The sequence below is a fragment of the Dermacentor andersoni genome, chromosome 6, assembly GCF_023375885.2.
Source record: "Dermacentor andersoni chromosome 6, qqDerAnde1_hic_scaffold, whole genome shotgun sequence".
Taxonomy (NCBI): Eukaryota; Metazoa; Arthropoda; class Arachnida; order Ixodida; family Ixodidae; genus Dermacentor; species Dermacentor andersoni.
Genome location: NC_092819.1, coordinates 181,871,992 through 181,885,955, shown reverse-complemented (window position 1 = coordinate 181,885,955; position 13,964 = coordinate 181,871,992). Strand labels below are relative to the sequence as shown.

General features: G+C 45.3%; 1 protein-coding gene across 3 annotated transcripts in view; it reads left to right on the top strand.

Annotated features, from left to right (window-relative positions):
* Positions 1-11,423, top strand: part of LOC126523984 (mitochondrial transcription rescue factor 1) — a 41,016-nt gene extending 29,593 nt beyond the window's left edge. For 2 of the 3 annotated variants that reach the window (XR_011895339.1, XM_055067003.2), the window contains exon 4: positions 11,042-11,423. Coding sequence is in view for 2 of the 3 variants with exons in the window: in XM_055067003.2 (XP_054922978.1) it covers positions 11,042-11,227 (186 nt within the window). In the remaining variant the exon portion in view is untranslated. The other variant, XM_055067004.2, reaches the window with a different exon arrangement.
* Positions 11,424-13,964: the final 2,541 nt, after the last annotated feature.

Sequence of the window (13,964 nt, the reverse complement as noted above, 5' to 3'; positions counted from 1 at the left end):
AAAGTTCTTCTGATTCTCGACAATTGTACCGCCCACCATGTCCAAGCTGTCTTAACGGCAGTTGAGTTGCTTTTCTGCCGCCAAATTTAACTTCCAAAGCACAACCGCTGGACATGGGTGTAATACGGTCGTTTAAAGCGGCCTACAGGCGCCGTGTTGTGCAGCGGATGCTGATTGCTGTTGATCGCCCCGCTGCCAATGTGCCTCTGCAGGTCTCGCTGTACTCGGCGATAGAAATGATCAAAGCGGCGTGGATGGAAGTGACACCCGAATGCATCCGGAATTGTTTTCGCAAGGCCGGCTTCGCTGACGCACCTGAAGCAGGCATTGAAGACACTGAACAAAGCCAGCCTGACGACGACTTGTGGCGACGCGTTGTTGACGCTAACCTGGCCGGCTGCGATCTTGATTGGCAAGATTTTGTTGATGTGGACGACGCTGCTGAAGTTGCGGAGTCGTTTTGCGGCGAGACCGCTGTCTGGGAAGTGCGGGCATGAAGCGACGCCGAAGCATCGGACGATGACAACGATCCGTCGGAGCCAGCACCCGTAAGCGCGACCACAGCAGTGAGCCATATTGAGGCACTTAGAAATCTTGTGTATTTTAAGGCCTTGGGTGACGAACACATCGCAGCTTTGAACAAGCTTGAAACCGCCGTCATTGGGTGTGCTCTGACGAGGCAGACAACGATCAGCGATTTTTTTTCTCAGTAAATTTTTGTTTTGATTGATGTCAATTTTTGTGTGTGGCCGACATACCACGAACTTCTGGATAGAACGAACGAATTCCGCGTGACGCTCGGGTTCGTTATAAGCGGGCTCAACTGTAAATCAAAAATAAAAGTGGGCCCAAAATGCTTCCTTGCGGCACACCAGTGATAACTGGCTTCCTTGAAGATATTGTGTTACTGGCATCTACGAACTGTGATCTGTGGGACAGATAAGATGTCATAAGCGAGTGGGCGGTACCACGTACACCATACATTTCCAATTTGTTAAGAAGGATGGAATGATTAATTAAATCAAAAGCCTTAGAGAAATCTATGTATATGCCTAGTGCCATATGCTTCCGGCTGAATGCATCTAAAATTATTTCTTTTTGGCTCAGGAGGGCTGTTTCCGTAGAGCGGTGCTTTCTAAAACCATGTTGAAAGTCTGCAATAAAATGGTGACGGTTGAAGAATGAGAGTAATCGCACATGCATTATTTTCTCAATGCCCTTAGAAAATACTGGAATTATTGATATAGGCCGATAATTATTTAATGCTGTTTTATTACCATGCTTGAAGACTGGAACAACGCGGGTAATTTGCATTCTCTTAGGAAAGGCACCTGTTGATAATATTAAGTTATAAACATGGGCTAGAATAGGGCTTATAATATCAAGCACATACTTTATAGGGCGAATCTGGATACCGTCGGCGTCTAGTGACTTGCTGTTGCTAGTAGCTCTGATACACGAAAAAACTTCAGGAGAAGTAGTTGGAGCAAGGAAAAGCGATGCTCCATTCCTGTTTACTGGTAGAAACTGAGCATAGTTAGTGAGGCTATGTTCTAGGTCCTGTTGCGGTGCTAGAGTAAAGACTTCATTAAATGCATTTGGTACAGTGCAGTCCACCTATAACGATATCGAGAAAGACGAAAAATATGATCGTTATAACCGATGATCGCTATATCTGGACTGCAGTTATCAAAAAAAAAATAAATAAACGCGTTTGCGCTCTTTACCTTTGCAGCTCTGAACTCGAATTCGCTACTTGCTCTAAAGAATAGATGTTGTAGACAGTAGGCCGTGAAAAACAAACTTTATTTCTAGCGCCAATGACCGTGTCAAGGATTAGGCGCGCCGAAATAGTCCGAAATCTGCACTTGCTTTTGCGGCAGCTTCAGCTTCACAACCGCGGTGTGCATGGATTCCAGCTGCTGCGCGAACACTGGCGGCAATCCTTTAGCATGCATAAAATCAATTAAGGAGTCGATCGACGATAGTGCACTTTGCGTGGACATCGGGGTCAAGGAGCCACTGTCGATCTCGTTGTCACTGTCGCTGATGCCGTCGCCACCGTCGCACAACTTCGCGTCTGTCGAGACAGCACATCTTCGGCGATCGCCTCGTCGGTGACCTCATCGCAGAACGAGGCAGCACTGTCTGCAGTCAAAAACTCCTCCTTCGACACACCACCTGTGTCACCAGTAGGAACGAGCTCCCAGAGCTCGGTTATGTCAGCGACTTCCACCGGGTCGGTCTCAGCAGGTTGGGGAAGTTCGTCCTTACGCACAAAGCCCGCCTTCTTGAAGCAATTGGTGATGAACCACTGGTAAAGCGCCTCTTCAACATCGGCGTTCAAAGGGTCTCTAACCCCTTTTCCGCTGATCGGAATGGCCGCCGATAGCTCCTGCCTTCACAATCGCGGTGCTCCCGGTTTTCAAGATGGTTGATATCGTTAACTGGACGAGCTCATACTTCTTCACGAGGGCGCTCACCTTGAAGCCGCATCGAGAGTCCTGCAAAATATCCATCTTCGTGTCAAGCGACACAGCTTTGCGCTTTGTCGGCGCCATCTTCGAACTGAGTTGAACCGTTGGTTGCACGCTGCTTCGGTGGCGTCAGCCTGCTATCGCGAGAGAGACGCGGGACGGGCGCCACCGCGCCGCTTTGCTTGTCGCTTCTTTTTTAGAGCGCAGCTCTTTGGCGTCCGTTCCTGGGTTTCGCGTCGTCGTCGGCCTCGTAACCAGCTCCGCCCCCCTTTCATCCCCCCAGCGCTAGCAGCGACCGACTGATACCGCTGGATGCCGCTGACGCCGCTAGAGAGTCAAGATAACGTGACTGCATAGAACACCGTCGCCGCCATGCAGAAAGAGGAGGAAAGGGTCCCCCCCCCCCCCCCCCTGTTCTTGTGTGGCGGATAGGGTGCTCTTCAGTTGCCGACGCGCCGGTTATTTCACGTAGGCCCCGGCACGTCGACGAATACGTGCCCACCTTCCCACGGCTAGACCTGGTTCTTAGCGCTGCGGAAGCGAGGGTATCATATTGTTTGTGTCGGCATCGGCGGCGTTGTCCCTGAAACCAACTCCGCAGCTGGGGTTGACTCACTATCGGCGTCAGCGGCATCAGTCAGTCGCTGCTATCTCTTCCCTCCTCCCTTTATCGTGTTGTCCGCTTGCTGCGCGCGCTTCTGCCCCCATCGTTTGCCGCTGGGTGTACACGCCGCCCCCCTCCCCCCTCTTCCTGCGAGTCTCCGGTTGTCAAAGCGCCGGCTCGAACTTAATTCCTTTCTTCGCTCCTCCTCCAATGCAACCCCTGTGCGGTGGCAATCAGAGAGCCAGATCGGTGGCGGCGGATCTGTATATGTGCACCGCCCGAGCCGAAATTGCCGCTGCCGTTCGCCACTGCGAAATTATCTTGCTGGTAGTAGCTGCCTACTTCGCCCCTACCGCACTCACGAAAGACGTCGTGCACTTCCTGCAACTTGCATTAACCGTCCATCGATCCACACCGATGTTAGTAGTGGGGGACTTTAATGTTGACATAAAGACAAACAGCAATTTCCTAACACTTATGCGGGAGAACATCCCGTTCCTCTCGCTCGTAACGCGTCCCACGGCTGTGACAACCTCGCGAGGCACTTGTATAGATCTCGTCTTTGAGAATCAAGCATTGGTGTACCAAGTCGAACATATATCAGTCTATTTCTCCGACCACAAAGCTTCCTTCATGACTGTCAAGAACTGTTAGTGGAGTCTTTGTTAAAGGAATACGTGTGAAAAATAAAAAAAAAATTCTGTGATAGCGCATACATGTGTTGCTCGATTTCTTTGCCTCAATCTATCGAAAAGGTGAAACAGCTTATTTGCTGCGCTCAAATTTCGCATTAGGAAGTAACGTAATCGTCGGTAATTTTTTTCTTTCTCTCTCTTTCGGAGCGACTGTGGCCGACGCGCATGAAGCAGCTGGCGCCATCTTGTGGCGCGCGGCGCCAACGTTGGCTGCGCCTACTCGTGCGCGGGCGGGGCGAGACGCGCTGCGCGGTAATGGCGGCAGATACGAACTTACGGAGGTAAACATCGCCTCGTCTCGACATCGTTCGTTTCAGGGAACTAAGCAACGCAAACGTTACGATTATTTGGCACGGAAAACGCCGTCCAGACTGCAAAATTTTGATCGTTATATCCGATATGCGGTGAATAACCTATCGTTATAAATGGTTTTTTTCCCCATAGACCTAATGCATAAAATGACACTGTCATGTCGACCCATCGTTATAACCGATATATCGTTATAAGTGGACTGCACTGTACTGCATCTCCAGAAATTTGTTGCCCATCATGTTCCAATATATCAGGAATGGCCGTAACAAGGCATTCAATTTGAGCCAAAGTACACCACTTCGTTGGTTAGCAGGGTCACTAAATATTCCTAAAAAATAAGCATCTTTGGCAGTTCTAAGTTTATTTGTTAAACTGTTTCTGTATTTCTTAAACACCTTAAGCAAGGCTTCATCCCTAGATTTCACAAATTTGGCATATAAAACATGTTTTTGTTTAATCATGTCAAGAAGCTCAGGGGTCAGCCAAGGTTTCCGCGCTTTAGGTGGCCTCGTAATATTTTTGCATGGAAAATGCGTATCATACAATGGTTTAAAAATATTAATAAAAGCGGAATATGCAGAGTCGCTGTCTTGTGCACAATAAACGCTATCCCAAGTTTGCTGAGCAATGGCATGGCGAAAAGCCTCCAGATTTGATGGCGTAATTGACTGAATATAAACTCGTTCCTTAGGTTTCCGAGTCACACGATTGATTTTACTCACTAGTAGAATAATGCCTAGATGGTCACTGATATCAGTGTACAGAACGTCGGCCTCTAATGAATGAATATTTATATTTGATATGAACACATCTAATAAGGAGGCGCTGTCAACAGTTATGCGTGTTGCTGTAGAAATTGTATTTGAAAAACCGCAAGTTGTAATTAGAGTCTGGAAATCATTTTGCAGCGGAGAAGATGACAGCATGTTTATATTGACGTCACCTCCTAAAACAACATTCATTTTTTCTTCTGTTGCATAACTGAAAAGCTTTTCAACGAAAGCAAGGAAGCGGGTCGCATCACCTGATGGTGGTCTGTACACAACAGATAACAAGTTTGTATTATTTTGTAGTGTTAGTACCTCATAATCAGAAGTTATACCAGTGAAATCGTCGACTGGTTCAGCAAAAATATTATCTTTGAGCAAAAGCGCTACACCGCCCCCTCGCTTATCCTGTCGACTACAGAAGAACGACTGATAACCAGATAGCTGGAACAATTGTTATGTGGGCGTTAACCGTTTCGGTTAACATTATGACTGTAATCGGTATTCCGAAGCTGTGTATTAACATGGTAAGTTCATCAGTCTTATTTGCGAGCGATCGAACATTTTGATGAAAAAATGTCATTGCTGGTTGCTTATTTGATATAAGATCCTTTACCTCGGATGGTACATAACCCATATTTTAGATAAGGAGCTACCAGAAAAAAAATGGACCCAATTGTTGTTCCTACGTCATTTTCTGCAAGTCGCCAAGATGGCAAATGGGGACAATTTCCGGGCGAAAATCTTGCCATTACGATACCAGGCATATTTCCAGCTGAGTTCTTTCTTTTTGCTGTTCACCGCTCCAAACAAGCGTTTCATGGGAGGAGATAAGTGTTCATTGATGTAAATCGGAGTGCTGGGCTCCAGCTGAATATCTTCTGTTGTCAGCTGTTTTTTCCTTGCTTTCTCTAGGAAACAATCGCGCTTGGCCCTGTGTGTGAACTGCACCACAATATCAGGGCAATTAGCGTTACCGCTTGTCCTAACTCGGTGGCAAACTTCAACATCAGAATCCTCGAAAGGTACATCAAGTGTACCTGCAAGTTTTCTGGTTGTGTCCAGGGTGTTTTCTTTTGTCTTCATTGGTACACCTTTGATTTCTATGTTGAAACACCTGGTATGCTGTTCATTTTGCATGAGCCTTACTTCATGATCCTTGAGTTTTCTGAGCAGGGCATCTCGGTCCTTTTCCAGGCCCTCCACTGTGTTCCTTAGATCAGAGTTTTTATTTTTTAGACCACTCACAGATGTTTTCATTTCCTCATATTTCTTGTTCGCAAATTCCAAGAATCCCTTCATTTCTCGAATTTCTTTCCTTAAGTCTCTTTCCAGGCATTCGCGCAGTTCTCTAAATTCATTCTTCAACTCACGTGTAAGTTCTTCGAAAAGTTTAGATAGCTCTTGCTTGCCTGTCATTGCTACCAGAGTGCGGGACAAAACGGAGATAAGCGAACAAGAACGCGAGATAAGTAACGGAAATAACAGTAACAGGAATGTGGCAGCAATGTGGTATGAACAGGAATGTGGCAGCAGCAGCTATGGCCGAATGTGCATCCCACTATTTAGGAGGGGCATAAAAATCACCAACCTGTACAGGCGGAAAGAAGTGGTTCAATATGCGTGCACGTAGCCGTAACCACTGCTGCCAACTCAGTTAATGCCAGTTAATGCCAGGAAAGTTAAAGTCCCCAAGGAGTATTAGTGGCGTGGAAGGGAACCGTAAAATTAGACTATTTAAGGCATCGTGGAGGTCTGAACAAAATGTGTTAGGTGAGGAAGGGGGCCTGTAAACGACGCAAATGATAAAATTTTTGCGTTCGAAGCCTACGCGCGTGCACACTAGCTCTAATGGTGACGCAAGCTCAATTGCAGCAGCGGTAATCGAATCACGAACACCGATAAGTACACCACCACCACACCGCACATCACGGTCATGTCGATAGAAACGGTAAGCACCCTCGCATTCCAAAATTTCACGGTCTTCAATTTTGCTAGAAAGCCATGTCTCTGTCAGGATAACAATATCGGCACTGCACGTGTCGACGACAGAAGATAAAGCATCCCGCTTGTTGCATACGCTGCGAATATTTGAATATAAAAGAGAAATATTTTTTGCCACCGGACCATGACTCCGCTATGTTTGTGGATTGCTAGGGCCATCAGAAGGTGCATTTGGGACAGAATTTGTTGAACGAAGCTCGTTTGTGCGGATTTCGCAGACTCGATCAGTTACCGGACAGTAAACATAAGTTTTTTTGTCGATTTGTAGACGGTTAAGCCGTGGCACATATTTCTGTCCGCTAGCCTTTCCGAATTCAATCAATTTTTTCTGTGACAAGCGTGTGGTGCGGCAGAAGTCTTGGCTAACAGAAATGCCACAACCTTTGAATTTTTTTCGCTCAGCGAGAACCTTTTGCTTAAGTTTTGAGGACGAGAATTTTACGATTATGGGCCGGTGTTTATTTACTGCATAGGAACCCAGCCTGTGGGCGCGGGAAATGGCTTCGTCTATTAAAGTTATCTGTAGTAAACTGGTAAGGCAGTTTTGAATTTTAGTTTCAGATTCGGACCAGTTCTCAGCTGGGACGTCAGGAATCCCGTAGAATATAAGGTTGTCACGGCGAGAGCGGTCTTCCAGCTCGTCCAACCGAGAAGTTACTGCTGCAGTTTGGTCTCGCACAGCTTCGACTACTCTCGGTAGATCAACACCATTTTGATTTGCTTCATATGATTCCACCAGGGATTCAACTGTTGGGAGCCTACTGGCTAAGCTGGAAACTTCTTCCTCAAGTTCTTGCTGATTAGCTCGGACCTCTGATAGCATCCCTATTACCTCGGTATAGCGTGCGTCACTTTTAGCCGACAAGGCGGCAATGGTGTCTAGAATCTCCTTTTGAGGACCAGGGTTCTGTTCCACATCCCCAGCTAACATAAGCAATTTAACAACATATATACACTAAAAAAAATCACAAAGAATCACCAGTGGGCCTGGGAAGAGCAGCAGACAGATATTACTGGATCGCTTAGCGTGCAACGACGGGTGTTTACCAACCTGTACAACAGACAAGAACGGGTTTTGAAGCGGTTGCATGGCTGCCGCTCCGTCCAGCCCACTCTGAGTTCATTAGTTGAAGCTGGAAATCTAACGCTGGTAGAGCAGAGCTGAACAGTACTCCGGCAGAGCACCGGGCTTATGTCGAGAAAAGGAGCGATGACCGCCTCATCCATAATACATGGCAGGGTATGTCGCGCAGACATTTTTACCCACAACAAATGTGAGGACTGCCGCTCTCTTCTTTTGCAGAACTCTAGTGTCAGTAGCAGAGTCTCAAAATTCACAAATTTGTTACAGGGGAAGATTGCTGTATCCCTCCAAGTTGCTTTTTGAAGTACTAAAGAAACTTGAGGGAATATATTTACAACCTTCTTCAGCAAAGAGGAGCTTTGCAGTGACAGCATAGTTGATGTCATATTATTCTAGTGCAAGCTTTAAATTTAATTGGCTATGCCATAGGCTGCAAAATACATGCTGATAATTTCACATCAGCAGTTGTGCGTTTTTATGTCCTAACAAGGCTGCACTTTTATGTTAGAGGGCTTAATCAGTGAAAGGAAGCATGTATGCTGACCCTTGGCTGTTAGTTTTATCTGAATGCACAACTTTTTCTGGTGCATTCAAAAAGCTAATTTTGTGAATATAATTAAGAAATGAATTAGGGAATTCATTTGCGCATATTATTACCGCTGCAGGTCTCCACTGCTTGGGATGGAATGTACTTGCACTGTTTTTCTGTGTTTTGGCATACTGTGTGTAGATTTACAGAGATCCCTTTTACTTGGCGTCATTCCTACCTGTTTGATTCGTTCCATAGAAATGTAGGATGTCGTGTGTCTCATACTCTCACATGAGCCTGACGTTTGGGAGCACTTCATCATGTAAATAAAAAAATTCACAAATATACTGTGCAAATGTGCTTGCGGGCAGTTCGCCAAACAGAAAGAAAGAACGAGAGACAAATGTTTATCGCGAAAAAGGTAAATGCCAAGCAGGTAAGCTCTTTGGCTTTGGGCTATGTACATACATATTGTTTTGCCTTCTCTTCTACAACAGCGGCTGAGGAACTAAGCGCTTAACGTTGGGTCGCGGATGCCGCGGCCGCTTTTTTATGAATGCGAACCGCAAAAGAAAATGTGTGCACCTGGAATCCAGGTTGGTTATAATCAATTCGATGTCCTTTACTACGGCGTTATTTCCAGCCAAGTTTTCCGTCCGAATAAATTCTGGTTACATGGCAGCGTGGCTCAAAACAAATTTAACGGCTTTTACGCCACTACTTCAGTGTCTGGAAAACATTTGCTGTCAGGTTAATAAATCCGTCTAATGGGCATTGAGATGCGCTAGGAGTGCACATATAATTTATCTATTATATGAAGTGAGTTTCGGAGATGCATCTTAACATCCACCGAGCATTTGCACGTCTTTATTTGACTGCGACACAACATGATTTTCAAAATATCAACATGCACTGGCGCTGCGCCGTCCGTTCCGTACAGCCCATGTTCCTACAGCGCCATCTCGTACTATCTACATGAAGCGCCTCAGCGGCGAGCGCTTCCTGAACACACTGCCCCTAATCTAGTACACTGTAGTGGAGTGAAGAAAGAAAACACCAATGTTTGGTGACGCTGCGATCGCCCCCACTAATTGATGACGATGCCTCTGAGGTTTCGGTTTCACTCCTGTGGTGCCAGCGCTGCTTTACCACACTTTACTGTAGTGGCGGCCATCAGCATTTGTCCGAATTAAGTGGTGTGGGGCCAAATTCTGTCTAATTAACGAAGGTTTGGTACCATAGACTAACATGCACTTTGGCCAGGACCAATAGAGCCATCCGAATTATCCGAATTTCAGAATTAACGAGCTTTTACTGTAATGACACATATAGCCACGTTAGTATGTGGCTATGAGATCATGTAACCATTTTATGAACATGTGAAATTTCATTAAACATCGCTCTCTAGTGTGCTTCTCTAAAATTTGTAGCGATTGCTGCGATTAGGTGGATGTATCATTTTCCCTTAATTAGTTACTTCTCTCCACCTTGCAGGTTTCCACAGAACTATTATGTCAAACGCTTGCCTTTGCTTCGAGTTGTTGACAAATTTGACTTCTCCCTGCCATCCGCTAGCTGCCTGGTTAGCTCAGATGGTAGACCGGCTGCCCCAGAAAGGCAGTGATCCCGGGTTGGAAACTCGGACCAGGACAAATGTTTCGTCAACTGCGAGGCTTTTCTTTCAAGGAACACGTATGGGTTTCCTTTTTAGCAACTGCTATGATTGGGTGGATGTCTCATTTTGCCTTAGTTACCTCTCTCCACCTTGCGGGTTTCCGCTGAACTATTACGTCCATATTTAAATACGAATAAAATGCAGAAATGGTTTTATGGGACAACCACTGGACCGACTTAAATGAAATTTGTTGCATTTGACAGGTGAAGCTAAATTCTAGTGACTGTAGGAAGCAGAATGTTGATTTTAGGGCATGGAATATTTTACAGTTCTTGAAAATCCGTAATATTAAAGTTCTTATTAAAATTATTATTATCAAAGTTTACAAATCCGTAACCACACCAAAATCACATATGACAGTTTTGTAAACTGTGTCCATTAGAGCATATAAATTGACAAACTTGATATACAAGTTTACAGCTTACATACAGCTTACATGAAATTGTTGCTGTGTTTATGAGAAATTTGCAGAAGTCCTACTCACATAATACTGACCCATATTTCATAGCGGTGTATACTAAACCAATTTTGTCTGCTCTAGATGCGTTATTAGCTGCAGTTTACAGAATTGTGATATCACTTTTTATTGCCAAGTTGTAAACTTGATATTTGAGTTTTCTGAAATGTTTCACTTCTCATTAATTTTTAGCAAGCAATTGATGGCCTGAATAAGAAATCTGCTTCTTAAAGTCATTAGGACCTTTTTTCTCGTAAATGCAACAAACCTAATCAAATTCAATGCAGTGATCATTGAGAAAAACAATATCTCTGTCCTCGTGTGGCATTTTGATGGGAGCCCCCAGGTAAAGCTTCCTTGTAAATGGACCGAGCCAAGTGTTGCCCTTTACTGTCCCTGTTCCAAAGCACTCTGTTGGCTGTTGTTATTCTGTGCAGGTTTGCATCGGTGACGAGGTTGACCACGTGCTGGGGTTCAGTGCACAAAATCCAAACCTTATGGAAGTTGACCGCGTCACTCTGCTGGCCACGCATCACGACCGTGTGACCGACAAAGGCCGATTCCAAGTGCGGCTACGCTGCCAACGACGACTTGTAATCGAAAAGTATGCAGACGAAGACTGAATAACGGACTGTGCCTTCCCTCTTAGTCGACTGATGTTCTAGCCTACCATTAACGTGTCAAGTTTGGAACTTGCAGCGAAGTGATGATGTGGTGGCAAGCACTATGTCTGTGGTTACGGGGCGTGATTGAAGAAGCCACCTAACATAAAACTAGGTTGTAGCTTGGTTATAAGTAAAACAGGTTGCTTAACTGCCAGTCGTTTTCCATTCCTGGCCTTTTAAATCACATCTTCTTTGACAATGTTAACACCACAAAGCCCAATGTATTAATTCCGTGCTGAGCTTGGTAGCTCAAACTTCGTGTTTCAGCATCGAAAAATTAACACAAAGTCCATAGATCCGTTTTTTTATATGCTGGGATGAGTTTTCAGTTGCATGTGGTTCAGTAAACCAATTATGAATTATTTAATTACTGTATGAATTTATTTACTCGTGTAACTTTAATAGTTACATTTAACCTGCTTTATGAGAGGTTTTGTTCTTTTGTGTTGTGAACAATTATAAAATTTCCTGAAGACGCTACACTTTGCATCCTATGCCAAGTCCGCAACAAGCAGTGGCCCTTTGTATAAGACTCCATAATAGTAACCTAGCTTGGTTGTCAGCTGCGTTGGTACTATTGCGAACAATATGAACGAGAACAATGGAGTATGTGTCGGATACCTTCAAACCCAGCTAGGGGTGATGCGCAGCGGTGAACGCCACAAACAATGTGGAAAGGGAGGTGCTGTTTCAAAGCGAAGCTTTCTTTGCCTCTTTCTTCGATTTTCCCACTGCTGCTGCTGTTGTCTGGCACACCGCGTCGGGGGGTGGTTCAGAACGTGTGTACTTTTGACAGGAGCATGGCAAAGAGGAAAGGCAGGGCGATAAACTCGTTTGGACCTTTGCACTGCGTCAAATGTGCACAGTGCCTTCGTGAGCTCCATGGGTGTTGCCGTTAGCCTCTTGGCAGCTGTGATTATCTGTGACCTCCAGCAAAAACATTGCAGAAACTTCTAATGTGGTCACATTTTCCTAGTTCTCAAGGGGCATCTTGTAATCAGCCATTGCCATTCTGCCAGTTTTGTTGGGAACACTGATAGCTGTTAGAAGCTTGATGTTTTACAATCTTCCCATGTCTTTCAATAGTAGGCAAATGTCTGAAAGCATTTACAAAAGACACAGGAGTCATGAACATTTTGACAGCTTGGACGGTAGCTAATAATGTGCAGCACCTTCAGCATGCATAACTATTCTCCTAAATTACGGGATTTTACATGCCAAAACCACTAGCTAATTATGAGGCACGCCATAGTGAGGGACTCTGGAAATTTGGACTACCTGGGGTTCTTTAAACATGCACATAAATCTAAATACACGGGTGTTTTCGCAATTCGCCCCCATCGAAATGTGGCCGCCCTGGACAGGATTTGATCTCGTGACCTCGTGCTCAGCAGCCCAGCACAATAGCCAGTAAGCAACCATGGTGGATCATAACTATGCTCCTATATAGATAGCTGCGCAGGTTCGATCCTGGTGTCCCAAGGGAACTAGTCGCATCAGGGGTGCAACCTGGCTCAAGGCTACATCACTGTGATTCGTATTCTTCGTTGAAACGCTTGCCTCACTGCACACCCTCATCCGGAGGAGTGTTTGTATTAGGCAGGGCGTCAAACTTTTGCTGTTCCGAGGCCATGCCTGCTAAGAAAAAAAAAAATGCATCAAATCGTATTTTATACAACGGGCAACGACGACGTTCGCACAGTCACACTTTGTTGTGGTGCGCCATGTTGTTTTTGGTCTCCTTTTGTGCCTCCTAATATCTATATTTAGTTTTGTTTTCCTTTTCTCACTGTTTTAACCACTTGCTGAATTATGTAGGTACTTCGAACAATTGGTCCCATTACTAGCCAGCCAGGCTATAGGACCAAACAAGTGTTGCGAAGCTCAGTCATGGTGCACTGCAGTTTTCCGGACAGCTGAAACGCAGAGGTGTAGGTTGAGGTATACGACAGGAGGATGTTATCTATGAGTGATGTGGAAAACGTGATAACAGGAAACGAAATAAACGGCTCGGGAAATCACTCAGATCTAAGTATTTAGAAACGCACAGTGCGAGTCGCACGCGGTGGTGCCCGACAATGTGCCAGTATTCATTGCATTTGGGGAATGGGGAGTAGGCAGTGAAGCAGCACCTCCATAATGGCACACCTGCTACTTATGGAAGCACTACATCACTTACGGATTAGCCTGCCTTGGTGCTGCTTGCTGGTGATCTACTGTGTGCAGCAGGCGAGTTTTGGTAAAGTCATCCACAACATGCACTCGCGGTGTCTTACATGCTGTTGACAAGCAATTAAGGGAGGCGCAAGTGGCATAACGCGCAGAGGTTGTAGGCTTCAAATTGGTACGTGTTAGCACTTTAGACGGTGGCAGCCTCCAACCGCTGCACACGCTAGACACAAATAAAATCTGATTGTACATTTTTGTTGAAAACAAGCTGCCAGAGCAAAGTTCTGAAGCAGTAAAGAAATTAGAACTAGATTTGCGTACAATGCAAGCTGATAGACAACCAGCAAAGGTACTGAAGCCAGCACCTTCAGCATGGGCCACTTTGGCCCGCTACACTTTTTCAATAAAGCAAACGAGGAAACATATTATTGCGCCCACATTTTGCCTAAAATAAGCGCACCATCATCTAAAATTTTTTCCTAAAGTGGAACCGGACTTCCGATTTTTTATTTTTTGAGAACGAGTC